Here is an 18,290-nt window from a genome sequence, read left to right on the forward strand (position 1 = left end):
TGTGGGCGGATTTGCGCTGACGTTACCCATACTCGGGATTAACTTGTTTTATGTCGCCATATCTATCACCTTTTCCACCGGATAGCTTGCTTAAATGCAGATTGTTGCTAAAGAGTGTATTGTTAGCGTCGTCAACCAGAAATTTAACCTGTGTGTTGTGCACAAAACTGTTGATAGGCTACCGTGAAGTCGCGCAGTTGAATGTGAGGTGCCTGGATGAGGAGCATACGGGTTACGTGAGTTTACAGTGCTGATGTCCTCTCACACTGATGGGGGCCGACGGCAGTAAAAACAGGAAGGTGAGTCGATTGAAATAGGTTGTGACGCACGTAGGGGGGGTCCCTGTTTCCATGGCGATGATTTGATTCCCGAAATCACCAGGCGTTGCTGCCAAACACAGTGTGACTGCCAAACCTGTATGGTTATGTGTTAGCACTAGCTACATTGAAATAAAGTGTAACCAATTTGCGTAGTTATTTGATAAATTCGTAGTTTGTATTATAAATTATCCCTGTTAAAATATGTTCTGCTGTCTTCAAAAGTACCTGTAATATTTACGATTTTACTTTGAATGTGAAATCTTCCAGCTTCCGGTATTGGCATCTGACATATTGGCAATTAAACGCCTTAGTTTTATAACGCACAATGTCTAAATGAAACCTTAACGTTGCCCCGTCTCTTGTCAGATGTCAGGCGGATGTCGCATTGAGGGCATTTATCTCTGCTGAGTGACTATGTGTCCCTTCATTTAGCTCATGTTGATAATAGCATCCTGCATGGTTGATTACACACATCTTGCACCATAGAGCAGCAGATCTGTTGTGCAGCCAAGGGGGGGGAGGTGACCAGGGGACTGCAGATTGGATCTAGACCAAGTGTTTTTATTCTCTCATGTTAAATCATAGATAAGAGCAGGAATGTTTAAGTGAAACGAATCTGTTGGCCACTGCACTCCATTGATGCTTTTCAGGGGGTTTGCACAAGGTCACAAAGTGAGGTTAAACTGATAATTTAGCAAATGCAATCAATACAGTAGTAAATGTTTTGTAGGAGTTAGAGATTGCAATTCTCCTCCCACAGTTGCCTCTATAGTAGCTCTTGCAGCCACAGGCAATTCTGAGAAGTGAAGGAAATCAGTGACTGATATATTCAGAATATATTTTTTAAAAGGCCTTTGTCATGCATATCTTATACAGCAATGTTGGCTTTTGAGTTTCTGGGCTGTGATATGAACTCTAAAAGGGTCAAGTAAAAGAAGAAAGTTGCTTTCACGGTTGCCTTGATAAGTGTTGATTGCGTAAAACAGCCCCAAACACTGTGGATTTGGCTAAACATGTTCACACTTCATCAATAATGTTGTGTTACATCTGCAACACCATCTACTAACCTGTACCATAATGCTTCTTGTTGCATCCCACTCCCCATGTATCCCCTACAGAGGCCCGCTGAAGGGCAGGAGGATGAAGACTTCTCATCTGGATGGCGTGGCTTCCTCTCCAGCATGGGTCTGTCTATCCCACCAGGCCTCTGTCGCCTGGCACCATCTGCCCTGCATCTGGGCCAGCGTCGAATGCTCCAAGGCAAAGCCCCCGACATCCCAGAGCATGTCCTGAGGTTGGCGGGAGTCGGCCCAGGCAAGCTGAGAGCAGAGTGGAGCCTGCCGGGGTTCATTACCATGTTCCTGCCCGAATTCCCCCACAGAACTGTGCCTGGGCACAAACACTTTCAGGTAGACCTCAATTTCAACATAGACACCAATAATGTTTAAGGCTGGATATGATTGGATAATGTCTCTGTCTTTGCGCCTGTACCTCTCTCTGCCTCTGTCACTGTTCACTCCACCAGGTGTTGAGTTACATCGCCAAAGGGTCGTTTGGACCCATTCTGAAAGTGAAAGACAAGACCGAACAGAAAACATATGCTGTCAAAGTGAGTCTTGTGCCTGAATCTCACATTTCTAATGTGTTTATTTGATTGATCAAAGCCACAAATGAACGGCCAGTTTATTAATTCATGAAAATAATATGGTATGTGCAAATAGGCTAAAGTTGAAAGACAGTATGAGGTTGGTTTTGACTTAATACTGCTTTTACTTAGTATGCAAAGTGACTATTTGCAGGACTGTAAAAATGAAAGTAAAAGAAATACAGAATGTTTCAGACCATGATGTCCTTGAAATTGACTAAAAGCTTATTTTTAATCATAAAAATTACAATCAAATCAGGGCATGTCATTTTAACTTTATTCATTGAAGCTTTTAAATGCATGTAAAAATACTTTCCAGTCCTGTGTAGTTTTGTTTCATCTCAGTATTTTTATCACCCAACAGGTTATACCTAAATCAGAGATTCTAAGACTCGGGGTGTTGGAGCAGTCAAAAGAAGAAGTTATTGTCCAGGTGGGTATAAAGAACAGGGCCTTGAAAATCATTGTGAGTTTGTAGATTTTTAGAAAAAAATAACATCTTGAAAGTTTTTAGACATTAATATGTGCCTTTGAAAGGACTTGGTTTTGGTAATAGTAAATGCAGCACCCAAAGTCATCAGTCATCAGTATACCTTAGCCACTTTTCATACAATAATCAATATTTTGCATACTTAGGAAAAGCTCGCGGTGGATATGCCCTTATGATGTATTGACTTATATCCTAAGTAAAAACAAAGATAGGCTCTCCAAGCTGTCAAAAGGAAAAACACTTACATTTTATATTCAACCTATCACACATAGGCAATGTAAATGCATATAAATCAGTATTTTCTAGTATTAGAAGTGAAGTACATCAAGGTTGCCTTTCTTATTGCAATAACATAAAAGTATATCTTTATGGAGATGATGGGTTATTATACATTGCTAATTTAGTAATTGTATCAATGCAGATGGTATTCATAATACAGTATAAATTAAATGGAGGTAAGACTAAAGCTTATGCTGTGACCCAACTGATATGTTGTGGGACACATTGTAATTGGTCTGAGGAGGTGATACACTATTTTTATTCGCTCCTCTGTCAAAAATGATGCATCTGTGATTAACCAGTTTAATGTCTAATTCCAAACATGGCAATTTTGAGTATTTGAATTTGACCAACAAGACCTGAAGTTGTAAGTGAAGTCATATTTCAGACAACTAGTTAGACCCAATGAAGAGAAAAGTATAGACCTCTCTTTGATCGGTGGCCAAAATTGAGATTTTTCAGGTTGATCTTGGACATTTGCCCGCAGCGTCAGGTTCGCCACCCATTTGTCCATGACCTCCAGGACTGCTGGCAGACTCAGCGCCACCTCTACATTAGTGAGTTAGCCAGAGACCAGTGACCCAAATCCAACCCAGATCCACTACCCAAAAAAACCCTCACTCCGCCTTTTCTCACCTCAACACTGATAGTCTTGTCCAGAATCTACCCACAATCCCTGACCTAACACCTAGAACATGATTCCCAGAAGATTGAGATTCCAATTAAGTATTTTTTTCTTGTTGTTTTGTCTAGCTACTGTAACCCCTACAACCCCAGTCTACCACTGCCTGTGCGTCCTATATCTGCTTTGCCCCCTTTTCCTATCCTCCAGAGCTTTTACCCTTTTTTTACAATTCAGCCACTGACTGAGAAAGTGTGACCCAGTTTTTTAGCTACCTCACACCCTGTGAAAAGAGAGCAACATTGTTAGCCCGGGGACCAGATGTTAAACGCTGCTGCAGCAAGACACACTTTTCACATTCAAAATAGACGATGGCTCGGCTTGCTTACACAGTGAATCACCACTGAATCATTGAGCCATAAATGTAGACATGGGACATATTTGGAGCAAATCAAGACCATATAAAGCCACCCTGTATAACAGAGGGGTGGCTCCTTGATACTAAATTACTGTCTCCAAGAAGAGGGATCCATTATTCCAGACACACACCTATTTACTTTTCACCCCAACCCTTTTTTTACCTTTATTTTTTAAAACAGACTACAGTACATCACTTTTGTTTGGTTTGTAGAGGAAGTAGAAATAGTTTTACACACACTTCCATAATACATTCCCGTTTCCTAATTTCTTTTACTAGTGTGTGCTCCACATCCCGCTGACTTTCGCTACCCCTCACACCTCACATTTCATGACAGAGGCATGTTTTAATGCTGTCTGTAACCCCACAGTGTGTGACTACTGCAGCACAGGAGACCTGTACACGTACTGGCAGATGATTGGTCAGTTCTCGGAGGACACAGTGCGAGTGTTTGCAGCAGAGTTGGGATGTGCGCTCGGTGAGTATGCTACAATACTGACATATTAAACACCTCCTATTTCTCCTCAAATATCCTAAGTAAATCAGAGGTGACTACAGGAAAGTTTCCCTAGCTAACAGTGTTTAATTGTAAGTAATTATAAAAAAAGAGGACTAATTAAATTTAGATGAGCTCTCAAAGGATCTCCCACAGCAACAAAGCAGTGCCATTGGGCTTTAAATATGCCGGTAGGATTTTAAATATTTTAGTTTAATTGAGTTTTATAGGTTTGTTCTTCTTTGTTGGTTTTTTCGCAGGCTTTCTGCACGACTTTGGGATTATCCACAGAGATGTGAAGGTAAGAGAGGGAGGTAATTCACAAGTTTTAGATCAAAATGACAGACCATTTATTCTGATTAATGGTACAAAATGCAAACAAAAGTTTTCCTTTTTAATAAAGATAGTGGGTAACATGAGTCCTTTCTTAACAAGTAATAAAAAATAGTTTTTTATTTCCGTCGTGTTAAACATTTGGCCATCCAAAATGAGATTACAAGACATCATCCAGTAACATGGATACAAAACCAAATGGAAAACATCAATCATAACAGAATGTATACACATCTACATAACAGCAACTTGCTAAAGTTCAATAAACTGTGCACCACATAGCAGGAGAAAGAAAAGAAATGCTACAGGCCTTTTTTCCTTGTCTCTCAGGCTTTCTCCAAGTAACTGCCCTACATCCACGTTTCTTTTATAAACAACCTACTCAGCAGTCTTTGTGCATCATCACTGTTTAAAAAAATCTACTTTTGTTTTATTACTAAACACGTACAAAACATAAAATGGTGTGGTTCCCAGTAAAAACCTTTACTGACCGAATGTTTTATACTTTAAAGATGTTTTCTACCAGTTCAGAGTAGATCTACTCTTTTGCATAAAATGTTTCCTTATCTGTCAACACACATTGTTAATTACTGTTTGTTAATCAGTCCATTGATGCATTCTTGTGATTAACTTATTAGATTTAAACTTTTCCTTTTATTCATTTATATTTTATTGAAGTAGAATTCTATTGAAATGTATCAATGTTGTGGCTGGGTTAGCTCACGCAGCGGCCGCGGGTTCGACTCCGACCTGCGGCCCGTTGCTGCATGTCATTCCCCCTCTCTCTCCCCTTTCATGTCTTCATTTGTCCTGTGAAAGTAAAGGCCTAAAAATGCACAAAAAAATAATCTTTGAAATGTATCAGTGTAGTTAAAATATAGTATATAATCTGTTTTTCCTGAGCAGTTTTTTGCAGTTTTGGTTATATTATCTGCTACAATAGTATCTGTCTCAATATAGCTGACTTAGTACATTGGTGAATATGGATGGGTGTCTAATTCAGTTTTTTTGGTACTGTTTTTTTTCGTAGATGGAGAATATCCTGCTGACAGACAACGGTGAGTAAAAACCAGCAGAGAGCAGCATAGCTCTGGTGTGTAGGAGAACCTTCCAGAAAACATCCTTACTGTGCACATCTGTCATTCAATGCACATTAATGCAAACAGTATATATGTTTACACTGACAGGGAACAGCCTTTGTATCCAATTACATTTGCTAATGAGATCAGATTAGGATTGGAGTATTTAGCTGTTTTACACCAGTTGTAACTGCATCAGTAAGATTCATCTCATGCCATGTGCACATAATGATGTAAAGAAAATGGTCTGTTCTAGGACACCTTCGCTTAGCTGACTTTGGTTTGTCCCGTCGCCTGGAGAGAGGAGGAAGAGCTTTTACCATTTGTGGAACCATCCAATATATGGGTGAGAAATATCCCACCACATCTGCAGAGCAGTCATCTGCAGATGCTGAGGACATACTAACAGACTAATATTTTGTGCATTATTTTAATCTATTATAATGTGCAGTGATTATATGCATGTAAATGAACAAAGATATAGTACATCCAATGCTGTGAGCGTGCTCTGTCTGCTATGCAGCCCCAGAGGTGCTGAGTGGCGGACCCTACAACCATGCAGCTGATTGGTGGTCGCTGGGAATTCTGCTTTTCGCATTGGTTACTGGGAAGGTGAGATCTTGTTGCCGGTAGGCTCGGCATGTCCAGCATGATGAGGAGATATTACTCTCAATCATTCACTGACGTAGCTGAGATTTTGCTATAAAAGAAGATTGTTAAGAATACATTTGATGCTTTTTTCATGAGGTTATTTTACATTTGATGATCTAAATTTAAAGGACTCAAAGTATTAGTCATTAGCAGCCCTAGTTTTGCCATGTAAAATCTGGAATTCTGAAAATGTAAACACACTGAATTATTTCTCCTCGTGTACCTCAAACTCTCCTCAGTTCCCCATGCCTCCAGAGCCAGACCACTGCAGTATGCTGAGGAAAGTGAGAAGTTTTCCCTATGAAACGCCCCTGAGCCTCAGCTCCCCACTGGCCTTGCTAATAACAGAGGTAATTACACAAAGATGTGTAATCATATTGCTTCAAGACATTTAGATTTACACTTCAGGCTATTTGACTACATGCACCAGTATCTACTGACTGCACAGTTTGGCCAGTTTGATAGCATATTATGACCTACATTCGTTTCTCTGTCCAGCTTTTGTGCAAGACTCCCTCCCGGCGCCTGAGGACCCTCGATCGCTTCAAACGCCAAACCTTCTTCCGTGGAACAACTTTTGACCTCACCCTGCTGCAGCGCCAGCCTGTGGAGGTAACTGATGAATGTCTGGATGTAGCCAGTTTGGTTGTTGAAACCGGGTTTTTTCCTGCATAGAGAAATTGTTGGTGCCCTCCAAAGAGGTTTTAGACAGCCCCAAAGGGAAATCACCAGCACCAAAATGGTAAGAATTGAGAATAAAAATAGCAATTCAAATCCTCTCTAAATGGCCCATTCTGAGCCAGGAAAAACCCTGGAAACATGAGTCCGATTGTTGAAGAAATGTTCAATAATGCAGGAAAAGCAAAGTGATTGTTTTCTTGTCACTGTCCAGGTGATTCTGGAGCTGAGAGAGAGACCAGACCGAGCTGCCAAAGCTCGACGAGGCCTCACTTTGTCTCTGCAACCTCTTAAAGGCTTTGACTACGACTCGTTCCTCAGCCCTCCCACCACACCGGACACGCAGCTGGATGCCAACACACAAACCCACACAGCTGCACCGTTCCCCGGCCCATTGTTCCCACTGCAGCCTGCTCAGGAAAAAAGCCCACACGGAGAAGTGTTTGTGTGATGGACTTTGAGTTTACAGTAAGGTTACTAACACACTAAAAGTAAAGGCCTACATGTATGTATGTCTGCACACTCATTCACTCTTACACACAGGTGTGCTGCGCCTTCTAAAATGTCTTATTTAGTAAAAGCCAAAATAGCTGATTATGATTTAATTTGACCTATAGTTTAGAAAGGAATGCTTCATTTGAGTAACATTTTAGAAAACCACTTCCCCACTTGTATTGGCAAGTTTTATGTTGGGTTTTTGGGGATTTACTGAACACTATTTTTTTCTTTTTTTACTTGTTTGCCTTTCTACATTGAGCACCTTTTTCACTATAGTTGCTCAAAAGTTGTGCAAGAAAGATTGTGCTATTGTTCATCTGCTTTCAGTAACAAGTGACTGGTCATGGCTGCCCTGTTAATACATTCCTGTCAAACACACCCCACATGGCAAAGATGACAATGCACCAATATTATTATTTTTTTTTTTACAGCAAGTTATATGTAGTTTAGTAGAACTCCATCCAAAACTCCTCAACAAAATGAGTGTATTTCTGAACTTCTGCCTTTATTTTCATGTTGCATGATTATGAAACTGTTTTGGTGGAAGGGGATGAAAGAAACTCCTTGCCTCATTTTTTGAGTGATCATGCTGTGATAAAACCTATTCTGTACCTTCATTAATGCTGTGATATAACCTTTCCCTAACTTGTCCTTTACTGCCTAAATTCTATAGCAGCAGAAGTGTCTCTCCTCCTGTACTATTTAAAGTCATGCAAGCATAACATCAGACAAAGATGTGTATGCCTTCAACGTCTGCTTTAGTTTGAATCATTTATAACCTGCCACTCAGGGGAGCACTTGCTGGTTTTTCCCAAGTCAGCCTTGATTTTGACTCCAAGATGGCAACCAGCTGTACAGATCTGAGCTGGGACTGTAACGGTTGAATGAACAACAGTATTGTTTACCTCTAGTTAACATTTTGATAGTCACAGGGATTTTTCTATTGTCAAAGGCTGCCGTAACCCTAGCCAGTAATCACACCTTCATGCACTTACCTGATCATCAGATTATATTATGATTTTGTAAAGTATGTCGTGATGTGTACCCAGAATGCCTCACATGTGTGATCCTGAGCTTTCTTTTTTGTCACCAAAAATTTATAAATTTCTCTTTATAAATTGTATATGACTATTTTGGATGCTATTTGGTGTTATATGTTATGTTACAATGTATTTTTGTAATTACCATGTAGCACAGATGGAATATTAAACTCTTACAGTACAGGGACCTGCTGATTTGGATGTTCTTTGTGTGAGATGGCTTGAAGAAAGAGAGACCTTGCTTCACTTTTTCTATCAGTTACACCACATTGTTTCTGCAGAAAGATAACATGCCTATGACATTTTGTACAGTATCCAGCAGTGGACATTTACCTAAGTGTGTAAGTACAATTGATAATGTTTACTTCTATTTTACTACATTTCAGAGGGAAGTATTGTACTTTTTTTCTCCACTACATGTATTTGACATCTTTAGTTTCTAGTCTCTTCACAGATTAATATTTTAGAATCAGCATATAAAATATGATGCCTTGTTTTACAGCACAGTATATAAAATCAACACACAGATTTTCTTTAATACAGTTTTATTTGATATGGTGCCACTGCACATTTGTATTGAAAACAAAGGAAATAAATAAACTTGCAGTCATTAAGATTATCAGAAGGTAGACATCACTGCACAAACCTTTAGGTATATCTCAAGAGTACAGAGAGCGAAACAGTGATATTAAAACCCAGTATCCTTTACGTTAGATGGCCCACTTACTCCATAAAGGCAGTAAAAGGATGAATACACCGCCAGTACCAAAATATGTGGTTGACCAGTACGGAACTCCATTCCCTCTAGCAAGAGTAGCCTACAGGGTCCTAGTTCATTTGAATTTCTGCTCTGGAGCTATAAAAAACAGATTCAGTTTCTGAAGGTCAGAGAATTGGAAGAGATAGGCTACACATCTATGCATCTATAAGTATCTGGGTATTTTGTTTTATGGATTCTCTGATTTGGACCTCATATATATTTCAGAAAAAAAATATGGCAAACCTGTTGTACCTATAAAAATCATGTCAATAGCAAATTATTTTGAGGCTGTTTAATTTGAGGCATGGCAATGTATGATAATCAATTAGCTGTTTGTTTTTTTCACCACTAGCTTCAAACTGAAAAAAAAAGCTCTAGATTAAAAACTTTTCACATCTTTTCTTATTTTCTACAAAGATGCAGAATCATGCTGCAATCTCACTGAGCTATGATGCTATCCGGCGCATGCGCGTAAGATATTCAGCGTCGTTGCATCAAATGACGCCGTAATGACAGCCCCACCCCCTGCTCGAGGCTTTTGTAAAGGGTCACGTTGCGCTGCACCAGTGAAAGAGAAGACCACATCGCATCCTCTTCATTCGTCTCACCTTCTCTCTCTGCGTCCAGACACCCAACAGCCGGTAAGAATGAACTCTGATTTGATCAATAAGACAGCTTCAGAAGATTTGCATGTGTCATTGATAATAAATAAATTATAATAATGAGGAAGTGGATGTGATGCTGCTCTACAACCTAAATCTAACTTCATCTTCCTAGCTAGTTCGCCATTCAACGATTAATGACGTTACCTGTGGCTCGTACGCCGTCAAAGTTCTCCCCCTCCTTTTAGGAATTTGTATTTAAAGTTGCTATTTCAGCCCACGGTCGAAATACGCAACATGAGGGGCGAACAATTATGACCTTCAAGGATGAAACTGGACAGAGAAGAGCCTCTTGCGTTTGCCATCTGTTAAATCAACACATCCTTTTATTTGATACGTTTAATGTGCGTACATTTTGGTCATTATCCTGAATGGCAGGTAGCTGTGTCAGTGCCTGTCAGTGTGTAGCTGCCCCTGAGCACGTAGACCTCTGATGTGATGGGAGACGGGGCGGGCTGACGAGGAGTAGGCCGTACTAAATATATAGGCTATAGGCCTATACAAAAAATAAAATGGAAAAAGCTAATCTAGCTTCAAATATTAATGCGATCGTACAATCATACTTTATTGTATAAGCTTACACTTGATCACATATTGTGATTCAGTAATGTTCACTTTTCATTCAAACGTGAATATGTGTTGTTTCTTAGTCTTGCATGATTGTAAACTGAATATATTTGGGTTTTGGACGGTTGTTTACATTTTATAGACCAAGCGATTTAAAGACATATATATTTATTATTTATAGGAAAATCTGCATAATAATCAATAATGAAGATAGCAGTTAGTTGCAGTCCTAAAAAAGATATTAGAGCTGCAACTAAAGATAAATATCAATGAATCTTCTGACTATTTTCTTGAAAAATGCCAATACAGGTTTACCATCAAACATGGCTAAGAAACCCATATACTAGTCACATTTGACAGACTGGAAGCAGTGGATTTAAATGATTTATCAATTTAACATAATAGTTATTAGTTTCTCATTAATTTTCTGTTGATCTACTAATTGATTAATTGACTAATCGTTTTAGCTCTAGAGTATAGAAATAACATGGTGTTCATACAGAAATGTAGGCTATTTGTACAATCAGAATGTATGTACATTTCATAAACATAACACTAGAACGTAGTGTACATGACATATGTTATGATTTAGTTGAATGTTAATTAGTAGTTTTACATCATTGTATTTGGATTATTAAATCATTCCTTTAACCTTAATCATCTGTTCTCCTTCTCTGTTCAACTTGTCATGCAAATTGAAGATTAAACAAAGTTCCATTTACCAGTGTTTTAAGAAGGTAATGTAAAAAAATAAATTAAAAAAATCTAGTCTGATCTTCACATTTTCATGAGTTTCAACCTTTTTCTGAACTGCAATGCACGCAGCCTTGACGTCTGCCATACAGTACATTCTTGTGTTGAGCTGCATGGGAAACAGTGCTCCTGCTAGCTCTGCTGGATCAAGGCCTGAGGATAGAAACAAACGCAGGAACGTGCATCAGTGCCGAGGCCAACAGCCCGTCTGGCAACAAAGTGCAACACTCCAAGCAGGCTTCTTACTTTTTGACTAGTGCTGCACTGTAGGAGCCATTTCACCTCCTTAAAGCTCATGCAGCTTGCAATGTAGAGAAGAAAAACAATTATGGTAAACCGCCAGATGGTGATAATGATACAGGCAAGGCAACAACACCTAGCAACAAGAAATACATCCTATTTTCTCTTCAAATGCTCTTATCCTCTCCTCACCCACATTGCCTATCAGTATAATATTAACTATCCATAAATGTTGCCACAGTGCCAGTCCCTGCCTACAGCCTTATACATAATATGACAATATAGCATACAAGCTTCAAATATATTGTAGTTTAATACTTGCAGCAATAGTTAAAAAAAAGACCTGTTGCATCATGATTTCTTTAGATCTTCTTGGGATTTTGGATTGAGTTTGATATGTATGTATTTGTGGTCTCTAACTGCATCCTGGGTTGGTAAGTGAGCCTATGCAGCATCAGTTTAACAGAACATGATTGATTGACTGTTGTAGCATGTACTGCATGACTGTCTGGTTTGCAGTATGATGGCTGTGCACTGCATTTGACGTTTATTGAGTAGTAGTATTATTTAACATGCAGGGATCACAGTTTTGAGCGGTTATGGATTACGCTACAGTAGGGAGTTGGCTGTTGCCTTGATGTCGCAGTGCAGAAATGGTGTTGATGTGGTTGAGGCTGACCACTGTGCAACAGGATGGAACGAGATCACAGAGGGACACGATGGAGAGACCGTTAAGTCAGCTAAGTAATATTAATCTCAGCTGTCTCTCCATCTCATCTAATTTCTCAAATTTCATCCTATTTAGATTACCTTATTTAATGGAAAATATTCCAAAATAGCTTTTTTTAGCGACCACTCCAAAATATACTGCCTGTCATTTTAAATCATGCAGTAATGTCCATGATGAGAAGATAACCCCTGCACACCGTGGGGCACTGTCTGGTAGATAAACCTTATTACCAGTGGTAGTGTGTGATAATGGAATCAGAAGTTTGCTACTAATCATAATCTGAGTTACACTTTTGCAGCAGGGAGCATTTTGCTGATAAAGAAGATGATTCTTCAAACAAGCATTTCTGTGTTTGCTCTGCTGAAGTGCCCTTGAGCAAGCGGGCAAGCGGAAACTTGCATTCATACATTGTGTTTGACCAAACATTGCATAAAATGTAGATTTCACATCACCAATGTTTCCTCAGCAGAAACCCAACCACGCTATTGTTGAAGCACGCAGGTGCTTCACAAAAGATAGCAGGTATTTGCTGAGCACAGGTTTGTCTGGCTAACAGTGGAGCAGGGCTGTGCACACATAAACATACTGAAGTCCTACACGTCATGCCTTTGCCCTTGGGTTGGCCTTTATCAAGTGTAAATACCCTTTTTTATTCACTGGAAAGATCTGCATGCACTTTATACTCCTGGTCTAACTGTACCCCTCAAGGGATGTATTGTCCCCTGCTGGCCTGGCCTCTTTCATTTCAGCTGCATGTATAATTTAACTATTGGCAATGAGCCGTGCTTGACAGTTGTGTTGTGATAACGGCACACTGTATTCAGTGAAAGGCCTGTGTGTGTGCGCTCTAAAGGTTGTTATCTCATAGCTTTAAGCTGAGGATTAACACAGAGGATATAGGGAATGTTAGACAGTGTCCTACCACAGCAAATCAGCCTCAGTTGGGAATCCAGTAGTTTGTTTATTGTTGAGCTATACGAAACCCTCCTACTAGTATTTATTTTTAATTTCACTAAAAGAGTAGCTTCTACCCATAAAACCGATTCCTCTATAGCTGATCCAATATTATGGCACAGGCCGGAGTACTTTAGATGTCGAACAAAGCTATAACTAGTGACCTCATTCACTGGGCGTGGCTTGGCAGCCAGTGCAATCGACCAGAAAGAGAAGTCACAGCTTGTTCCCTGGCACAGCCTGCATTAGTGGGAGTGATGCGTTTTTGTGATGTGGGAAAATGGGAATTTACAAATCCTATGTGTGTTCATCTTGTATGCGTCCATTAGCATGCCTCAGTGAGCAGAGCAGAAGGTTTGAAGGAAACTAGAAAGGGTGATTAAAAACGTGGAAACAAGTCATGTATTAATCAAGGCAAAGAAATAAAAGGCATGTATACGTGCAATGCACAAAGAGAGACCTAATTACATTAAGGGAAAACAGGAGATGGCTGAGTGTTGCTGAGGAGAGAGAAACGAGCCATGCTGCATCCAGTCCTGAAGCTATAATGAGGACTGGCAGCAGAGTGTGTATATATAGGAGCCCTGTTACATAATCGCTCCCTCTCTGTCTTCTGTGCTTCATGTGGGGTGGGGAGGGGTTATGTAACTGCTTATTTACAACAGAGTGAAGAAGGGAATAGGGAACAAAAAAAAGCCTGGTTTGAAGGGTGCACATCGTGACAGCGCTGCTGCCGCCAATATGGCCAGACAACATATCAAAGATTATTTTCTTCTTTTAGTTAACACAGTCATATTCAACCCCATGTTAATTTGTCTATTTATATCTGGCTTGTATTTTCTCTCAGGAAGCACATCTTTTGTTCATATTTGTTTGTTTCATCACATCTTACACGTACACACTGTATCCATGGATTGTGTGACTTTCAGATACCATCTTATAGGAGTTTTGTCACCTTCACCTATCCTCCTTCCCTGACTGAGAAGAGCAGCAGGGTAGCCATGTTGAAGATAATACAGGGACAAAAGAATTAGGCCGGTGCTGGGCGGTCGTCGAGGTCGACACACCGTGAATCAATGTGACCTCTTCATGGCTTTCTCTCTCTTTCAGCCACCATGACTCACCAGTATCCCGCACTGACTGCTGAGCAGAAGAAAGAGTTGCAGGAAATCGCTCAGAGGATAGTAGCTCCAGGAAAAGGCATCCTTGCAGCTGATGAATCTACTGGTATGTTTGTGTGTGGTGTGTGGTGTGTGTGTGTGTGTGTGTGTGTGTGTGTGTGTGTGTGTGTAAAAAGATAGGAGAATCACAAAATCAATACTGTTCATCACGTCTGTCTAAACTTGTCGTGTGTGTGTTGTTTACAGGCAGCATGGGGAAACGTTTGAATCCCATCGGGGTTGAGAACACAGAGGAGAACAGGCGTCGCTATCGCCAGCTGCTCTTCACAGCCGACGAGCGCATGGACAGCTGTATCGGAGGGGTCATCTTCTTCCATGAAACCCTGTACCAAAACACAGACGATGGAACTTCCTTTGCCAAGCTCATCAAAGACCGCGACATTGTTGTTGGCATCAAGGTACACAAAGCTCAGTGTTGTAGTAAATAACTTAAGTCATATTTAACCCTCCAAAGTTAGACGTCTTTAGCCGGAAAGTAGTGGGTTTAATCTCAGTCTCCTAAAACATAAGAACTTGAGGCTTGGAAGCTTAGCCTAAATTTGTGGTGGTTTGCTTTGCCTCTGTGTTCCCACAGCCACGGTGTTGATATTATGCATTATATTATACTGCAGCCAAATATTTCAGTTCAGCAGGCAGAAACATAGTCCTTTGTTTGGCTGGTAAAACTAGAAAGGCTCCCAAACTGTATATAAAACAGACTTGTTGTCAGCATATTTAGACACACACAGACCCACCCACCAATAACAGCAGATCAGGTTAAAAGGACAAACTGAATCAAAGCAGTATAAGATGTACATTCAGGAAAGTTGTGTTCAATTAAAGAGTGAAATTCCGCGCGATTTTTGTATCTGATGCTCTACATGATAAAGCAAACCAAGTATGGCACTTTATATAACCAAAAATTAATGCACTTGAGAATATGAATTTACATTGTGATTTTAGTGTAATATCACATGTACAACATTATTTTAAACAATTTCTGCTTTCTTCTTTCTAGGTGGACAAAGGTGTTGTGCCCCTCGCAGGAACAAATGGAGAGACCACCACTCAGGGTAGGTGGCATTAGGAAAACTCATTCTCAAAGCCTTTACAAACATTACAAAACCCCTGCTGTGTTTCTGATGGATGGTTCCGTGTTTGTGTTGTAGGTCTGGACGGGCTGTCTGAGCGCTGTGCGCAGTACAAGAAAGACGGTGCAGACTTCGCCAAGTGGCGCAGCGTACTGAAGATCAGCGACACTACGCCGTCTGAACTGGCTATCTTTGAGAATGCTAATGTTCTGGCACGATATGCCAGCATCTGCCAGCAGGTTGGTGTGAGATTACTGAAAATGTTATTTAGGTTAAAAAAAGGTATTTTTCCCTCCTGTTTTTTTTTTTTAAATTGATTGGTGTTAAATGTAGGGAGTTGAGGACACTACTGTGTCATAACAAGCTCATAGTGTGTGAGAATCTGTTAGAATGTGTAAATTTGCCTTAAACTTATACTTTGTAATGTCTCCTAGAATGGTATTGTTCCCATTGTGGAACCTGAGATCCTTCCTGATGGAGACCATGACCTGAAGCGTTGCCAGTACGTCACTGAGAAGGTGAATTTACTGAGGACTATATATAACACAAACCACTTTATACGTCCTATTTTAAAGTTTTTATTTCACTACAATGCTCTCACTGTATTTTGACATACATGTGTCTCTCTCCTGCTGCTAGGTCCTAGCTGCAGTGTACAAGGCTCTGTCAGACCACCACGTGTACCTGGAAGGGACACTGCTGAAACCCAACATGGTCACAGCAGGACACTCCTGCCCCACCAAGTACAGCAACGAGGAAATCGCAATGGCTACCGTCACCGCCCTGCGCCGCACCGTGCCTCCAGCTGTCACAGGTCAGAACGCAGATAGATGTAAGACAGAAAAGTGAATTGGCTGGGATCTGTACAATATGTAAGTGACGTGTGCATGCATGTCTTGCACTAAGTCAAATCTGTAAGTATATTTTGACACAAGGAAAATATTACCTGGAAACAACTACATTACTAATGTATAATTCTAAAAATATACTTGATGCTATAGTATAAATAATGTATTTTATAAATACTTAATTTTGAAGGTCCATTATTATTAAAATATTTGGTATAGTTTCCTGGAAATAATTTCATACAGATTTTAGGTGAAATAGAGACAAAGTACTCAGACTGTAATTTTAGCTAGTATTTAGTCAGTTGCACCAAGTTTAAAATTAATTTTAGTAATAAAAATGACATAAGAAATTATTTGGACATTATTAGGGATTTATGGACCCTTAAAATAAAGCATTACAATGTAATGTATTGCAAGAGTATGTATTGTTATATATTGCCAGATTAATTTTGTTTGTCCCACCCTCAAATATTAAGAAAGCCAGATAATTACCATTCATAGAGATTTGAGGGTTAAATGTTAAAGATGATATGATAAATAACTTGTGTATTTGCTTTTTTCGGTTTTTTCTTCTCAGGAGTGACATTCTTGTCAGGTGGCCAGTCCGAAGAAGAAGCCAGCGTGAACCTCAACGCCATTAACAACTGTCCGCTCGCCAAGCCCTGGGCCCTGACTTTCTCCTATGGCCGCGCCCTGCAGGCCTCTGCCCTGAGCGCATGGAGAGGAGAGCTGAGCAACGAGAAGGCTGCCGCTGAGGAGTTCTTGAAACGTGCTCAGGTCAGACGAAACCACGAACAGACATCAGACCCATCCTTCGCAGAGTAAAATGAAACAAAGTTACTTTGTGCATCATTGTAAAATTGTCTCTATTTTGTCTCTTCTTTAGGCAAACAGTCTGGCTGCGCTCGGCAAGTACGAGTCTGCTGGAAGTGGTGCCGCCGCAGGACAATCCCTCTACGTAGCAAATCACGCCTACTAAACATATACCACATTCAACTGTGGCCTAGTTATAGTCTTATATCTGCTCTGCTATTCCTCCTCACTCCTCCATCAATCACAGCCTGCGCTGTCTACTGTACCTTAGAGTTGTCAGTTATTAAAATTACATGATTAGATATATGTATTTAAAAAAAACACAATGGGTTTTATTTAACCAAACAAATCAAAACCGCTTTGAGACAATTTATGTTGTGTCAGAGATGGACCGTAAGAGTTAACAAGAGTTGTGTTAACAATAGATCAAGATAGAAAGACGGTATTTAATTCATGCCTCTTCTCAACTGCTGCCGTCTCCACACCCGGTGCTGTCTCCCTTTCTCTCGCACATGATCAATCTTGAGCCACTCCCAAGCAGGGAGGTGTGTGTTTGTGTCTGTTTGCTTATGTCAAAATGCAGTATTGGCTCATCCCCAAAGCGCTATACTAACATCTTCCCTGACAGTGGGACCAACCAATTATTAGTGGCATCAGTACATCCTTTAAGGGACAGAGGACAAGACAAATGTAAGGACGTTGACTTGCGACTGTCCAAAAGTGCGGGGTGCTTGTTGTACTTTCAGAAAGCCTTAACTCCAGCAGAGGTCAGTAGACTCTCACCAGGATCAATCCTAACCTTTTTGTTAACCACACGCTTCTAATCGCCACTAATCAGAGAAACATATTGTGTGTCTGTTAGTATAACATTATGTTGCAGTTACATAAAGTAATGTATTTAGTTGTGTGAAGGTGTCGATATTATGTGATGCTTGTGTGTCATCCCCCTCCTTCCTGATTCCTCCAGCCCGCCCCACAGGAAGAGGAGATGGTTTCTATTGACATACTGTATTGTGGACCAATATGTGGGGTTAGCAGCGGGGAAACACTCACTGCTGTGTTGGGATACTGTGATGTTTGTGATGTTAATATTGTTCTTAAAGCACTTGGTGTGTCAAATAGTGGAGACAAACTAAAAATAAACATTAAAAACTACATGTGAT

At 40.2% G+C, this 18,290-nt stretch overlaps 2 protein-coding genes across 2 annotated transcripts; both read left to right on the plus strand.

Annotated features, from left to right (window-relative positions):
* rskrb (ribosomal protein S6 kinase related b) lies at window positions 1–8,736 on the plus strand. The gene is made up of 13 exons (XM_078265346.1): window positions 1–299; window positions 1,439–1,729; window positions 1,846–1,929; window positions 2,330–2,398; window positions 3,222–3,291; window positions 4,145–4,252; window positions 4,531–4,571; window positions 5,634–5,661; window positions 5,939–6,028; window positions 6,206–6,294; window positions 6,573–6,683; window positions 6,832–6,945; window positions 7,226–8,736. The coding sequence occupies exons 1-13, from the start codon at window positions 270–272 to the stop codon at window positions 7,460–7,462; spliced, it is 1,362 nt and encodes a 453-aa protein (XP_078121472.1). The 5' UTR covers window positions 1–269; the 3' UTR covers window positions 7,463–8,736.
* Window positions 8,737–9,834: 1,098 nt separating this feature from the next.
* aldocb (aldolase C, fructose-bisphosphate, b) lies at window positions 9,835–18,282 on the plus strand. The gene is made up of 9 exons (XM_078265347.1): window positions 9,835–9,950; window positions 14,326–14,442; window positions 14,583–14,794; window positions 15,394–15,448; window positions 15,545–15,705; window positions 15,901–15,984; window positions 16,106–16,280; window positions 16,892–17,091; window positions 17,201–18,282. Exons 2-9 carry the CDS (start codon window positions 14,331–14,333, stop codon window positions 17,291–17,293), a joined length of 1,092 nt encoding a protein of 363 aa, XP_078121473.1. The 5' UTR covers window positions 9,835–9,950; window positions 14,326–14,330; the 3' UTR covers window positions 17,294–18,282.
* The last annotated feature ends 8 nt before the right edge of the window (window positions 18,283–18,290 follow it).

This window comes from Sander vitreus, chromosome 13, assembly GCF_031162955.1.
Source record: "Sander vitreus isolate 19-12246 chromosome 13, sanVit1, whole genome shotgun sequence".
NCBI lineage: Eukaryota > Metazoa > Chordata > Actinopteri > Perciformes > Percidae > Sander > Sander vitreus.